The following is a 14,405-nucleotide window of genomic DNA, read 5'->3' on the forward strand; positions in this document are numbered from 1 at the left end:
GAGCGGGGAAGAGCCGCGGTATTAGGAGAGTGGCAGGAAGGGGAGGGGGTGGACAGCAGTCGGCGGCTTGCCATCAAAGCCGCTGTCATCGTCACTAGCGCCATGGGTGGTACGGGCTGACAGCATGAAACGCGCCGGTATTAGTGCTGCGTCACCGACACGGCAGGAGGCGCTCGCGGTGGAAGGGGAACACCGCCTGCCGGCTCCGCAAAGGTTGAGAGCGCCGGAGTGGGGAGAAGGGGCCGCCGGGTGGGGGGAGCGCTGGCGGTGGGGGTGGGGGTGGGGGGCCGGTAGATGGCGCGCGCAGCGCAGCTGGCGGCTCGCCTGTTACGGCGCTCTCACATCGAGTGTGACTGCTGCCGGAGTAAGAGTGCACTGTGAGACGACCGCTATTGCTCCAGCTCCGTCCGACAGTGCCAGGGATAGTGAGCAGTGAACTGGATCTTGGAACTCTAGCAAGAGCAGCGCTAAATCATTGGAACTGCCTCTTCGATTTACCATCCTCATTTTTTTTCCGTCTATTTTTTTTATCTCGTCAGGGAGTGACTTTTATTTTTCTGACGGAGAGACGGAGCCTTGTGTCCTGTGATCAAGTTAACGAGGACATCATTTAGAGATGGTGGTGCTGGAAGGAGGCGGCATGCTGACTTCGGGCAGCAATCAGTACCTGCAACCGGACTACCTGTCGCCGCTACCAACAACGGTGAGTCTCGTTACCGAACTTAGCAATTTTTCCCGTCAGTCTTGCATGTACTTCCGTCACAGTCAGATACAGATTATCTAACTCTAGTATATATTATTCTACGTTGTCGTTAAGATAAAACACCATTTAAATGTGATCTCCGTGCCAGCTGCCTTAACATCAACCTCGGCGTACACAGCTTGTTTAAAGTCCAGCACAAAACTTTGCACACAGTATGTGATCCTGGCACATCAATAACCAACTGTTCTCAAATTCTTTCATGGCTCTGAATGATATCGCGATATCGCACCTGTCGTCGGTTATGTCTCTGATCCCTATGGTTGAGCCCTGTCGGGTGTTGCCGTGACTGCAGAGTGGGTGTATGCATACCGCACATCACTACACGTTTGCGTGCTGCAAATACTTGCTCATCGTTGTTTCTATCGTGCAATGTGTAAATTCTGTGAGGATGTGATCAATTTAATCAAGTTCTGTGGGTGTCATCGGGCTTTTACATTCCAAAGCGTATACAAGTAGAGAATGGTTTTTTGAATCTTTTCGAAGTCTTTACAACAACGGGTAGTACGACGTCTACGCAATTAGTTATGTGTTAGAAGTTCATAAAACTTCGCTCACGTTCCGAGAACAGCTACTTTATACGGTACTTCAACAATTTAGGTTGTCGGCCACGCGAGCATACCCAAGCTAGATACACCCTTCTGTGAGACTAAAATAATCTCCAAGGTTTGTTCATATTTTAGAATTACTACTGATTAACTCGCTCCTAGTGCACTGTGCACTTTGAGCGTGTTGCGTGAAGTAGATTTTGCGTTGCGCTGACCTCCGCAATTGGACTTCTTACTTTATTAAAATATAGGTGCGATTACTTATTACCTCGCGTTTTACTTCTTTCGTAAACGCCTTGCATGTATTCGAAATATCTTTAAGACCTTGTGGTTTAATTCGTCCTACTTGAGACATGTAGGAGTCACAACCGAGCGTATTTTGTGTACGTGGATTCTACTTACTCTTCACGTTGGTTTTGTAATCCTCGGTTTGAGAGGTACCTTGGAAAGAAGCTTTGCCGTATAAGATATTCAAGCTGTGAATACTGTTATTAAGGCATTTCAGTAGACGTTTCCTTTCTGCCTAAGTGCCATCATGCGATATTTGATAATCATTTGAACGGTAACTGGAACCACTCTTTATCACGTAACACGTACCTGCGAGCAAACCGATATGTATATTAGAGAGATTTGATTTCCGATTCTTTTTCCAGCCTGATATCATGTCACAGTTGATGGGCTGCTCCCACCGTGCGGATAGAAACTGTCAGCTTGTACTTCGACCAAAGACGCAATATTTTTCCCAATATTTGCCCGTCAGGAGATGGGAGCGTGATTGTTTCTGCTCGTGCCGTCATTCCACTGGCCGCGTCCCGCCGGAGGCAGCGTCAGTACCGGCGCTCGGCTGCTTTGCTTTTATCTCCCGCCGTCCAAATAAATACGACCGCCGCGGGAGCCGCCAAGACGGACGCTGCGTAAACACGCAACTGCCGACGGCGGCCAATAAATTTCCCCGTGTACGGCGGGCGCGGACTTTTATTGAGGAGCTGCACCGTAAAACGCACGCTTCCGCAGCTGCGAGTTAGGGAAACGGCCGCGCCCGCAGCAGCCGTAGCTGTTGTCGGCGGCAGTCCTAGCCGAAAGATCGCGAGGCAGCCGACCCGTCGGCTCGGAGCTTCTAGGAACCAACTTCGCAGCTAGCTTTGTCCGAAGCTAACGTTACACTGAAGTAGCGTTCATCTTATTGCGCTGATTCGATCCGGTACTTCACCTGAAGACGTTTGCAGAAACGTGAGGAGTTGTTGCTTGGCGTTCGGCGCGTACGTTTGACCGACAGGCTGTTCGTATCAGCCGTATTAATGTTCGTATAAGTTCCTTAACTTGTACTAACGTTCCACGTGTAGCTAATTTGAGAACTTGTCGATACGTGGTAGGGTAGTCAACGAACTCACTGGGCTTCAAGCATTATATGTACCTTATGTTATCCTCAAGACTCGCTCTACTCCTCAAAAGTTGCGATGTATTTCTCTACTGGGTCGTGTTAACAGAGGAGCTAGACGAATGCGTATGGAAGTGGCCACGCCAATAGCTCTATAAATACCTATTAAGGCTTATGAACGAAGAATAATTGATTTAAATACACATTGTTACATACGGAGAAAATACTTAAAATTTAAACGATATTTCACGCATGACCGTGACAGCGGAAGACAAATGAAATTTCTAGGTCAATTGCTGTTTTGTTTCGCACAGATGTGTCTCTGGCTTCCATAAATTTTCTCAGAAATCAAAACAAATTTAACGCAAGTGGACAGTTTTTTCTTTCAGCTTCTAAGTAACCAATATTTTTGGCGTGTTTCATTCCGCTGGGACTGGCATCATCCAGCGCATCATATCGTTATCCTCTCGGCTATCTCGACTTCCACCTCTTTTCAATTTCCCGAAGTTAGTTGGTTATTTCTACTGTGTGCTCAATTTGTAGCTGCATTATAGTATTTTTTTTCTTCGCCGTACGATACAGGTGCTGCGCTCATAATCTGTGGTGCTAGCGAGTGGCATTGTTTTACGGGGTGCCACGTACACAGTATATGGTTGATGTTGCCTCAAAACAGTGACAAGAATTTCATTTAGCGGGTATCACATTTTCTAAAATAGAGTTGTGTTTCTTTTATTTTATTTTCAGCTGCGCGGGTGTTTTATGACTGCGCAGATGCTCCGTCAAGATATCGGAACGCACTCTTGTACCATTTCAGTCAGAACGATGTGAGAATCGAATAAAAGATTCTATACAGGACTATTTTGCATGAACGTTATGTAAACGTTTTCCGTGTATCGTATGTTTTTTGTGCCGTACATTTTTTTGATTCCTCTTAAATTTGTGGCACGTCCCAAATAGTGTAAAATAACGGGGGAAAATAAAAATCACTACAACGGCAGAAATTATTTATTTTGTCAGGTATCTGCTTAATAGCAGTGTGATAAATACCGTATTGAAATAAGCGATACTGCATTCGGAGAATTTATAGGCTTCTATTAAAAATTGTTCAGATGCGCCCACACTTTGATGCATTGCCGTAGAGACGCTGCGGAAGTCACTTCACGCACGGCGGCGAGTAACCCCGGCAAACAGGCTGCCTGCAGCGGCCGCGCGCTCTCTTGGTTGCCGGCCAACCCAGGCGCGGTTGCCGGTCGCTCCGCTGCCGTCGCGGCGGTCCTAACTCGCCGTACTGCGCCGCTCCGTTTTCGTTTCCCTGTAATCATCAGGTTGCACCTGATCGTAGTTTTCGCTGCTAATTTGACACTTACGATCGCAGCTAAGGGAATTTTATCGGGAAGAAACGGTTTTGTGGCTCGTTGCGATTATTTCGATGATTAATTCTTCCCAAGCTTTTAGGAATGTTCTCTGCGATGCACGTTCCCTGGCCGACTCTGTTTTACATTCACTTATATTTTAACTCTGCTGATGTTCTTATTTATTGTCAGTGTAATCTACAGAAAGTGCGTATCGCAGCAGGTGATATCAGACATTAATAAGCGTGAAACTATCCTTACGTGTCGTCGTTCTAAAATGTAAAGTGTCTTCAAATTCCTGCCGTGTGGATAGTTCACGCGCAGAGAAGGCAGAAGAAAGGGGAACCGTTTGCTCTGGCACGCTTCCTTTTTTAGATTACTTAAATGATGTGCGATTTCACAATATCAGACGCCGCCTTAGCCCTCGTTACTTGGATAGTCTGACAAAATCTTTTGGTAATGTACTTTATCCTTTTACAAAGAAAAATTTTTTAATTATTTTTTTTTTTTACATCGAGAAGTTGTGTTAAAATGACGCACATTAACTCACTGCTTTTGTCAAATCTATCCTTGCGAGAACCATCGAAACCTTCAAACACTTCCCGGAATAATTTGACTGCGTTACTAAAAGACCACTTCAGTCTTAAAGCACCTTAAAACAAGAAACCTGAATTTTTCTTTATTATGTTATGACTGTCACATGTCTTACAAAACTATTTTCTTTGGGCTCGAGTATATAAATTTCCTTGGTGCTAGAGTATAGCTTCGGATTGCAGATAAAATAATTAAACCTCCAGATATGTCTGCCTGGACAAATTCTAATGGAGATCTGTTTGGGCTCCGATCTATAGGAAAAATTATTTTTTTTAATTATGAAAAAAATAATTTTACTTATAGTCACAATACAGAACAATAACAGTTTCAGGACTAGTGAATAAATTCTTTTCGCTGTCTCTTATTAAGTGCCGGCCGGAGTGGCCGAGCGGTTCTAGGTGCTACAGTCCGGAACCGCGCGACCGCTACGGTCGCAGGTTCGACTCCTGCCTCGGGCATGGATGTGTGTGATGTCCTTAGGTTAGTTAGGTTTAACTAGTTCTGAGTTCTAGGGGACTGATGACCTCAGCAGTTAAGTCCCATAGTGCTCAGAGCCATTTGAACCATTTTGAACTTAATAAGTTGTTTAGAAGTCCTTGATGAGTTTTATGTCGTGTTCCTCGTGTTCCAACTTAATCTGTACAACATGTTCTTTGTTGAAAATTTTTCTTAGTCCTTATCGCAGTAAAAAGTAAAATTAGTGTTTTCTGATCACGATTTTAGCTGATTAATAATCATCTTCCGATCATGGATACTAAAAAATCGGTATCTATGTACAGTGTTGGCCACAGCACCATCGTTGGTAACTGTTGTTCAGATCACTGTTAGTACAGAAACGGTATCGTAAGTATGCTGTTGGTGTTACGGCCAACGATGGTGTTGTGGCTATCATTGTTCATCGATACCGATTCTTTAGTAAGCATGATCTCAAGCTGCTTGTTAGTCACCCGAAACCGGCGAACAGCAAATTGTAATTTTATTTTTTATTGCGATGGAGGGTATTAAATTTTTTTATAATAAATAATGCAGATCGCTATACCTTCTTCACTCGAGAATGTCAGAATTTACAAAACACATACTCTAACTCAGCCACACTTTTATTCGATCCGCTAAGTCGTCCTAGCACTGTCCCAGTTGTTTTGCATTTTACGAATTGTATTAGAAAATAAAGCTCCTTTCTTCTTCGGAGCCGGTCTCGTGACTTTTTTTCCCCACGTCGTTAGTTGTGAAACGTCACATTACCATGTCGTAAATAGTATTAATAAACGCTATTCACAAATACACACATACACATTTGGGTGACAAGTGAGTTTTCATTGAAAGGCGTAGTTGATCCGTTCCACAATGAAAGGACTGATGTTATTGTTTCGTCCAAACGACCTTAAAAACACTGGATATAAAGTAAAGAGGTGTTTTCACTGCCGAAATAATTATTTCCTTCTATTGATTTCCTGTTTGCTGCTTAAAATAAACTGACGGAGTTTCGCATTTAAAAACTCAATAATTTTTATCGTTCAGACACATTTCATTAAAGTTGAGGAATTTTATTAATTTCGGGGTTTGTCAGGCAGTTGAATGACCGAAGGAAGTTAATCTACAGTGATAGACTGGGATATTTTACCACTGATCATTGGCATTGGCATTTTTGAGGTTTAGTGGCATTACATTGTGCCACCTGCAACAGCAGCGGCTTCTTGGGATTATTTTGCGCAGTTAATGTTGACTTACATTACAATTTCAGGAACGCTATGAAATTTGTTTCCATAATAATTCTCGAAAAGAAAATGTACAACAGGGGAAACTTCCCCAGATAATATTTTGTGAATAGTGGAGCTGTCATTTATTTGAGTCTTTTAGTTGCACCATTTTTTTAAAGAAAAGAAGAAAGTAGTGTTACTACTCCTTTCGTACGAACAACTACGAAAGGACTGAGAGAGAGAACGGAATCTGTTGGATTTATAAAAGTAATCTGGTATTTTTTCGTTGCTGTGCTGTAATTCCAGATTTGGATCACAATGTTTATTTGCAATCACGATGTTAATTTCGGTAGGAAATTACCATCTTCAGACCTGATTAAAAATGTGTTGCACTACTCATATCACGCGATTACTTGTGTGATGCAGCCAAAATCATTAACCATTTCGGCTTCGTCAAACAGCCGAATTGGCCAATGATCAGACGGCACCATCGCATGTAATAGTGTGATAGTGCGTAATGCAACTGGATTTTACTCAGGTCAGTCGCTCGACCGCTACGGTCGCAGGTTCGAATCCTGCCTCGGGCATGGATGTGTGTGATGTCCTTAGGTTAGTTCTAGGGGACTGATGACCTCAGAAGTTAAGACCCATAGTGCTCAGAGCCATTTGAACTCAGGTCAGAAATAAACATTGTGATCTAAGACTGAAATTATAATAATGCGAATATTTTCCAGGCTCGTTGGAAACTTGTTCGTGATTATGTCTCAAGTTGTGCAGTGCTGTTAGACCGTTGAGTGGGGTGTGAACATATTCAGCCCGAATAACACTACCTCGGAGGCAGAATGTAGGTATTAGACGAGTGTTTGTAATTCTGTTTTGCGGTGTCGGGAGCAAGTGTTGAGGGCCGCTTTGTCTCGTGTGTTGCAGCTGGACGCCAAGAAGAGCCCGCTGGCGCTGCTGGCGCAGACGTGCAGCCAGATCGGCGCCGACTCGCCCAGCACGAAGCCGCTGATCCCGCCGCTGGAGAAGGCCAAGAAGCCCAGCTCCGGAAGCGCCGGCGCCGTGGCCGCCGCCGCCGACTCGCCCGCGCAGTCGCCCGCCGCCACCAAGCGCTCCAGTCCCGCCTCGGCCGGCGGCGCGAGCCTCGCCTTCAAGCCGTACGAAGCCAACGTGCTCACCAAGAAGGCCGACGTCTCGGTCGTGGACACCCGGCCCCCGTCCTCGAAGGCGGCGTCGGCTAACGACTCTGCCGGCGCCGACGAGCACCGCAAGTCGGTCTCGTCGCGCGCGCCCAGCCGCAAGTCGGCCTCTCCGCCGTCCGCTTCCGCGGGGGCGTCGCCGGACAAGGCGGCGTCGACGCCGAGTACCTCCGGCGTCGCCACGTCCACCACGCCTTCCGCCGGCGGCGACCGCGGCAAGTCGGCCTCTCCCTCGGCGAGCCCCATCATCCGCTCGGGCCTGGAGATCCTGCACGGCCACCCTAAGGACTTGCCGCTGGGCACGTACAAGGCGGGCGCGCTGTCGTCGGGACTGGCTGGGCTGTGCACCGGGTGCCCTCCGGGTCTGGAGCCGACCAACCCCGCCTTCCGGCCGCCGTTCGCCGGGGGCCCGTTCACGTCCCACCAGCACGCCGCCGCCACGGCAGCCATGCTCGCCGCCGGCGGCTACCCGTCTCCGGCCGCCCCCGGGCCGTACGTGAGCTACGCGCGCGTCAAGACGGCGTCCGGCGGCGAGGCGCTGGTGCCCGTCTGCAAGGACCCCTACTGCACCGGCTGCCAGTACTCCAGCGCCGCAGCGGCGGCCGCCGCAGCCGCCGCTCACCAACAACTCCTGCTGTGCCCCAGCGGCTGCACGCAGTGCGACCACCACAAGTACGGCCTGGCGGCGCTGTCGGCGGGACTCGTGCCGCCGCTACCCTACGCCAGGCCCTACGTCTGCAACTGGATCGTCGGCGAGACGTACTGCGGGAAGCGCTTCACCACGTCGGACGAGCTGCTGCAGCACCTGCGGACGCACACGAGCCTCGCGAGCGCGGCGGGCGACGGCGCCGCCTCCGCTGCCGCCGCTGCCGCGGCTGCCGCCGCCTCCATGTCTCTGCTGGGCGGCGCCGGCGCGGCGTCGCCGTTCCTGCCTCACCGCTACCCCAACCCGCCGCTGAGTCCGCTGTCGGCGCGGTACCACCCTTACTCGAAGCCGACGGCCGGACCGGGAGCTTCCAGTGCCGCCCCCGGCGCGCTGCCCGGCTCCCTGGGGGCGTCGCCCTTCAGCGCCTTCAACCCTGCCGGCCTGGGACCCTACTACTCGCCTTACGCCCTCTACGGACAGCGCATCGGTGCCGCCGCCGTCCATCCCTAGGCGGAATTCTCAGCTGTTCGTCTCGGCACATGCATACCTCTCATTTGTTAAGTTCTTTTCCATCACTCGCGCTACAACTGACTCTAATATAACTGCCGATACCTGGGCTTTCCTCTCCAGAAATTACTGTAATTTTGACGTTAGTAATAATAACGCGCCCTGATTTCACCCCTGTATCAGCATTCCTAGGCACGTGTTCTGCAGAAACGGGATTCAGATCTCCCATCATTCTCATTAGCTTCTTTGTTTTTTTTCCGTATGTCACGAGCCACAGGTGCTTCCTATTATTCCTCTTATACAGAGTTATTGCTCTTGTTCTAATTAGGTCAGTGACACATTAAACAACTTCCCTCCTACCGCGTTTCTTACTCTCGAAGTTAACATCATAACCATCCAAAATCTCCAAGCTTCACCCTGCCACGTCAGGAACAGACACTGTGTCTGGTTCTAACGATCCAAAACACTTCCTGTCCCTCACATATTTTTCACTTCTCATTTCCAGAGTGTTGTGGCTCATCCCAGATAAAAATTCAAACAAAAGCAGTCCTTCTTGTCGCCAATACTCTCGTAAACTAGCTATGCCAGTAAAATTAGTAGTTTCAAAAATCTATTTATTTTTCCTCTATATCCACCACAGGTAATTTTCTGCTAAACATAGCGATAGTAGGCAATGAAAACCTCTAAACTCCGTCTGTCTGTCAAAACCTCGTAATTCCATTAACCACTAACTCCACTATCAACGAAAATTTGCAACTTTATCCGTATTACTTTATACTGTTTTTTAAGAAACCGGTTTTGCTTCTCCTGTAACATTTAATAAAATGGAGTTACAAAGTTTTCATCGTCAACTATCGATAGTACACTTCATTGTTCAGCATATTTGAAAAAAGTAATCGTTCTTTTTGTAACTAGAATTTAGGGTGGCGATTCACTGCATTTTGTCTCTGCCCTTCCGAGCTAAACGGCTACAAGTAACTTGTCCCAACATATTTTAAAAATAATCATTTTCTCTGTGTGCATGTGTCCGTACCACTACTTAATAAGGAATCTTGTGACTGACTGTAAACGTGTTATTTAACGTAAGTTTTTCGTTATACAAAACGTGTTACTTTTCAATTTGTTGGATCAAGGACAATATTATTTAAGGAGGAAACAGTTCCAATGTTGATAGCGCTAAATACTTCACAGCACTTTCCTGAGTTCATGTTAACTATTTTTTAATGGATGGATTGTGGGTTTTTATCCCTTATTACGTGTAAATACATCGACAGTTACATAAACATAAGCAGTGGTGTGTGATTTTTTTCAGTTTATATGACATTAATTTCAGAGGAATTACATCATTTCATCTTTAATATAACATCATGCACGTGCTATCCGAGTTGAACACGTGGAATACTTTGTGACAACAAATATCATTGTTTATCATTTTGCAATATAATTATTATCCTTGATGGTTTTGTCATCTCAGAGACGTGATTATATCAATGTATGGGACTGGGTTTTTCATCCAGATTGCTGCTGTGATATTTCTTCGTTTAACTGTAGCAAAGTAACAAACAGATATCTCAATAAATTATTTTCAAATAAATATATGTGTAGATCATAGTAGCATTTAGCAAAGGAGATCCATCCAATTAATATATCTGGCATGAAGTCTGTATTTGTGAACTAACTGGCTCACATATTAGTCACTTTTAAAAATCTAAGATCTGTTTGTGGCTTAGAACCATGACTCCACAGTAATACTACTGTGAATACTGTCAGGAATATAAAATTTGATATTCATTTAGTGTCTGATGTGCTGTAAGAGCCTGTGGCTCATTGATCAGATAAAGGCTTACTGAAGCTAATATTTTGTGTCTCTTGGTAGTGCCGAGAATTCATTACTTACTCCATACATTTTTATTTCAATTACTGGTCAGTATATAATGACACATTTCATATTAAGAATGTTTGTTTGAATAAAATGTATGGTTTCAATTTAGGACACTAGTGTAAATATTTGTAAATACAGTTGAGTTTCCATATTGATTTAATAAAATGTTGTTTGTAGAATTACCCAGTGTTATTTATTATTTATTCCCTAAAATCATTTTATTTGTGCTTCAAAGCTTTTTCTATGTAATCTCATCCAATTATTAAGTGTTAAGCAAGGGACTATGAGCCTTCATTGATTACTGCTCAGTCTGCTAGATTTTCAGCCAACAGAAACAAATGTGAAATAAATTCAAAGTTCTTAAGAAGTAAAACTCATTCTGAGAAGTAATTTATATTGAATTTGAAAGTATTCATCATCATATTGCATTGTTTTATGATTAAATATTTGGTGAATTCTAAATTCTGTGATTCTGTAATGAAAAAAAGTTGCACTATTTTATCCCTGGTACATCACTCAAGAGAAAGTATTGCAAATGAATTCTCCATCCTTAATTCTTTGCAGGGTTAGATGGATTTCTTTTGGTAGATAGCAATGTCAGGCCGAATAACTAGTACATATTTTGATCAAACCATTTTTAGGTGTACATTCACGTGGTAAAGGCATTCATTTGATATTCAAACTGCACATGCATCTTGAATTTCATTAAATATGCAAGGAAGGATTTCAACAGCGAGAGTAAAAAATTTCGTATGTGGAACAGTTCGAATTTAGCACACCTCTATGTATGTCTCCATTATCACAATAAGCTGTTAGAAAGATCTCCAGGGCAAAAATAATTGCATTGATACTGGTGACAACATTATTACTCACATGTGTAAGGATCCTCACAAGCTTCTAATATGATGAAATCGGAAATAGTGGCCAATACCATAGTACATCAAGATTATTATATCTGATCATGCTCCCTGAATAGAAACAAAAGAATATTCTTGGAATGTAACATGGAAACGACGAAATAATTTGGTATTTCTTGATATCACGCTGAATATTATTCTCAAAAGTTTGTTCACGACGTTTCTGTCAGTCTACAGAGCGACTTGAGGACCAGTCCTGACTGTGACTATTAAAAGAACTTATGTTGCTAAAATTTACTTACACAAATTTCTACAAGTGTTTGATAGATTATGTGCTTGTAGATTAGTAAATGGTTCTTCTTGAGTAACACCAACGTTTTTATTAGATAACATAATATTTGTGCATTTGTTCACCTCATGCAACTTCCCAATTTCTACGCAGTAAACATGGGAAAAAGTTAGTATATATATATATGTGCTATAAGTGAACGCATTTATATCTATTAATTAACTCGACATAGTTTCTTATAACATTAGAGGCATATAATAACAAGTAGTGTTGACACTGATGTAGTCTCCACAATCAGTTATACTTTAACTTTTCTGCCAGAAAATTCACTCTTACTGCCACTGCGCACGTTCAGTTGAGTCGAAGGATAGTTCAGAACAGTATATGTCTGAAGAGGCGGAAAATATTTTATACATAATTTATTTATGAAGCACCACTTACATTCTGGATCGCTAAAATGTTAGCGCGCACTGGGCGAAATAATTTTTACCTTTAAGCGAACAAATTAAATGTACTACTAAGGACGGTGAGAATAATTCATTAGACTAGAGAAAAGTTTGCATATATTATTAATGTGAATCCAAGCTATTGATGAAATATATCGTCCACCGTTTTCCACTTGCCAAGTTAGTCATTATGGATTCATTTTTAAAAAGTACTCGACCAATTTTGTAATTGTGGCGTAGCAACTCAGGCATACCAACACATGGAGCAGGAAAGTGCTTGAACGCCACATCGAGGCACTGAGACATCCTCCATCGCTGTTCACAGGCTTGAGAAATTAAATACTACGTTACAGATTATTGCATCGCTTATATAAGAGATTTTAGCTCCACATTCTATCTGTTTTTCATTATTACCGCTGTTTCTATGCTTGTCTATGTCACGTTTTGTACTACACGCTAAATAAATTGCATATATCATAACGGCTGCGAATGTTATCATTATTTTAGGAGGGTAACAGTAATGTGGTATGTGCACGATTAGGATTGTTCACGTAAAACATTGAAAGTTTGTGGTAGGGAAAAAATGTAGGTATTTCGAATTACACCAGTGTAGCTTGCAGTTCTCTAGCGGAGAAATGAAATTTGTTTCGCTAATTCTTAAAGAACTATTTTGAGAGAGACACTGAAGAGACATTAGGAATTAAGCGTATTCATAACATTGTAAGCTATAAAATCTTGATTGGCAGATTTCTCTTCAGCAAGAAATGACTAATATTTAATACTAATACAGAGTGGCTGCTATATAAGTGAAAGTTATGTTTTACGAAAGTTACCCTGACACTGACTTCCAGTACTGAAATGCCATTTATGCCATACACACCAAAAAACTCCGAGGGCACTGTGTCAACGGAGGCGTGCGAGTTCTTAGATCTTCGTAGGCGTAAGTATTACACTTAATGAGAAGTAAAATGAAAGTTATTACATGGAAATTGGTTCTAAGTTACAAATCTTACTGTTACAGACAATGATGTTATTACAGTTTGTTGCCAGATGTTCGTTTCACTAGATAACGGTAATGGAACAGAGACCGACAAAAATATTGGTATTCTAGACGGGTTTAGGACACTCTTACAACGAGTTACCGAATTACGATAAGAATAAAGTAATAACAAATAAGGCCGTGTCGGTGAATTCTGTAACTACTTTGCTGAGGTTCTTAAGAATTCGAAGCAATACGCATTTGATTCTGTTTACTTCGCTAGCTGGTCACCTGACATAAGCGTATAATAACTTTAGTCCCTCGATGGCTTTGCTGTTGTTGCTAGTCATAACTGGACTGCGAATATCAGATACAGACTTGTTCAGTGGTTGTATATGTAGGACGACGTCTCAGGACAATTTATGTGATATTAGTGGCGGAGTATAGATTACTTGGTGATAATATGTCTAAACCGTTTACAGCTATATAAATAATAATGCAATGGTGATGGTAAATAAGTTTATCACACAACAACAGATAATCGCCGCTTGTCATTCTATGGCAAACACAATATACATCTCTGTGTCTGCCTTCACAGACTTATATTAAGAAGAAACGGAAATGAATTAAATGCTTTGGTTGCTGTTCCTTGTGAAAGAGAGAAAACTAGGAGGCCTCTTCGCTTCTGTCACCTGATCATTAATTCAGCAACGTATGAACAGATCTACAATTGTTATTTGGATCAGGAAATCGCTGCGGATCCTCCTGAAAGACTTAGGGAGCAAGACAACTGGTGTGTAGAAAATGTATAAGATTTAAAAAAATTCATTAATGGTTAACATTTCGGACAATGATATGTGCTTAGGTAATTTGTTGTGTAGTATGTCAGTTTACGCAGAAAAATACGGCCACATTCGTCAACATTTTTAATGGACATCGTATTTGCCGCTAACTGTAGTAATTATTTATTTTACAAATAATTTATGCATGACTGTGAACCCCAACAACGAAGAATAAATTTTTAATATAGCTGTTACATTAGAGCTGCTGAATAAGTAGCAACTGCCTTTCAACAATAAAAATACTGAGCTTTATAGTGAAACGTATGGTATATATTGGATATCACTTGAAAGTTACTATAATTTTTTAGTTCTTTTGGAGATCTGCCTAGTATCTTTTAATTTTCACGTGGAATTTCGTTGTCTATCTGCTATTGTTTCACAACTGATGGAAGCCTGTGAGCCGGCCGTGGTGGCCGAGCGGTTCTAGGC

The 14,405-nt window shown here is 43.2% G+C and overlaps 1 protein-coding gene across 1 annotated transcript; it reads left to right on the forward strand.

Annotated features, from left to right (window-relative positions):
* Window positions 1–345: 345 nt before the first annotated feature.
* LOC126481196 (zinc finger protein Noc) lies at window positions 346–10,745 on the forward strand. Its single transcript, XM_050104788.1, has 2 exons — window positions 346–703; window positions 7,257–10,745. The coding sequence occupies exons 1-2, from the start codon at window positions 617–619 to the stop codon at window positions 8,682–8,684; spliced, it is 1,515 nt and encodes a 504-aa protein (XP_049960745.1). The 5' UTR covers window positions 346–616; the 3' UTR covers window positions 8,685–10,745.
* The last annotated feature ends 3,660 nt before the right edge of the window (window positions 10,746–14,405 follow it).

This window comes from Schistocerca serialis, chromosome 5 (genome assembly GCF_023864345.2).
Source record: "Schistocerca serialis cubense isolate TAMUIC-IGC-003099 chromosome 5, iqSchSeri2.2, whole genome shotgun sequence".
NCBI lineage: Eukaryota > Metazoa > Arthropoda > Insecta > Orthoptera > Acrididae > Schistocerca > Schistocerca serialis.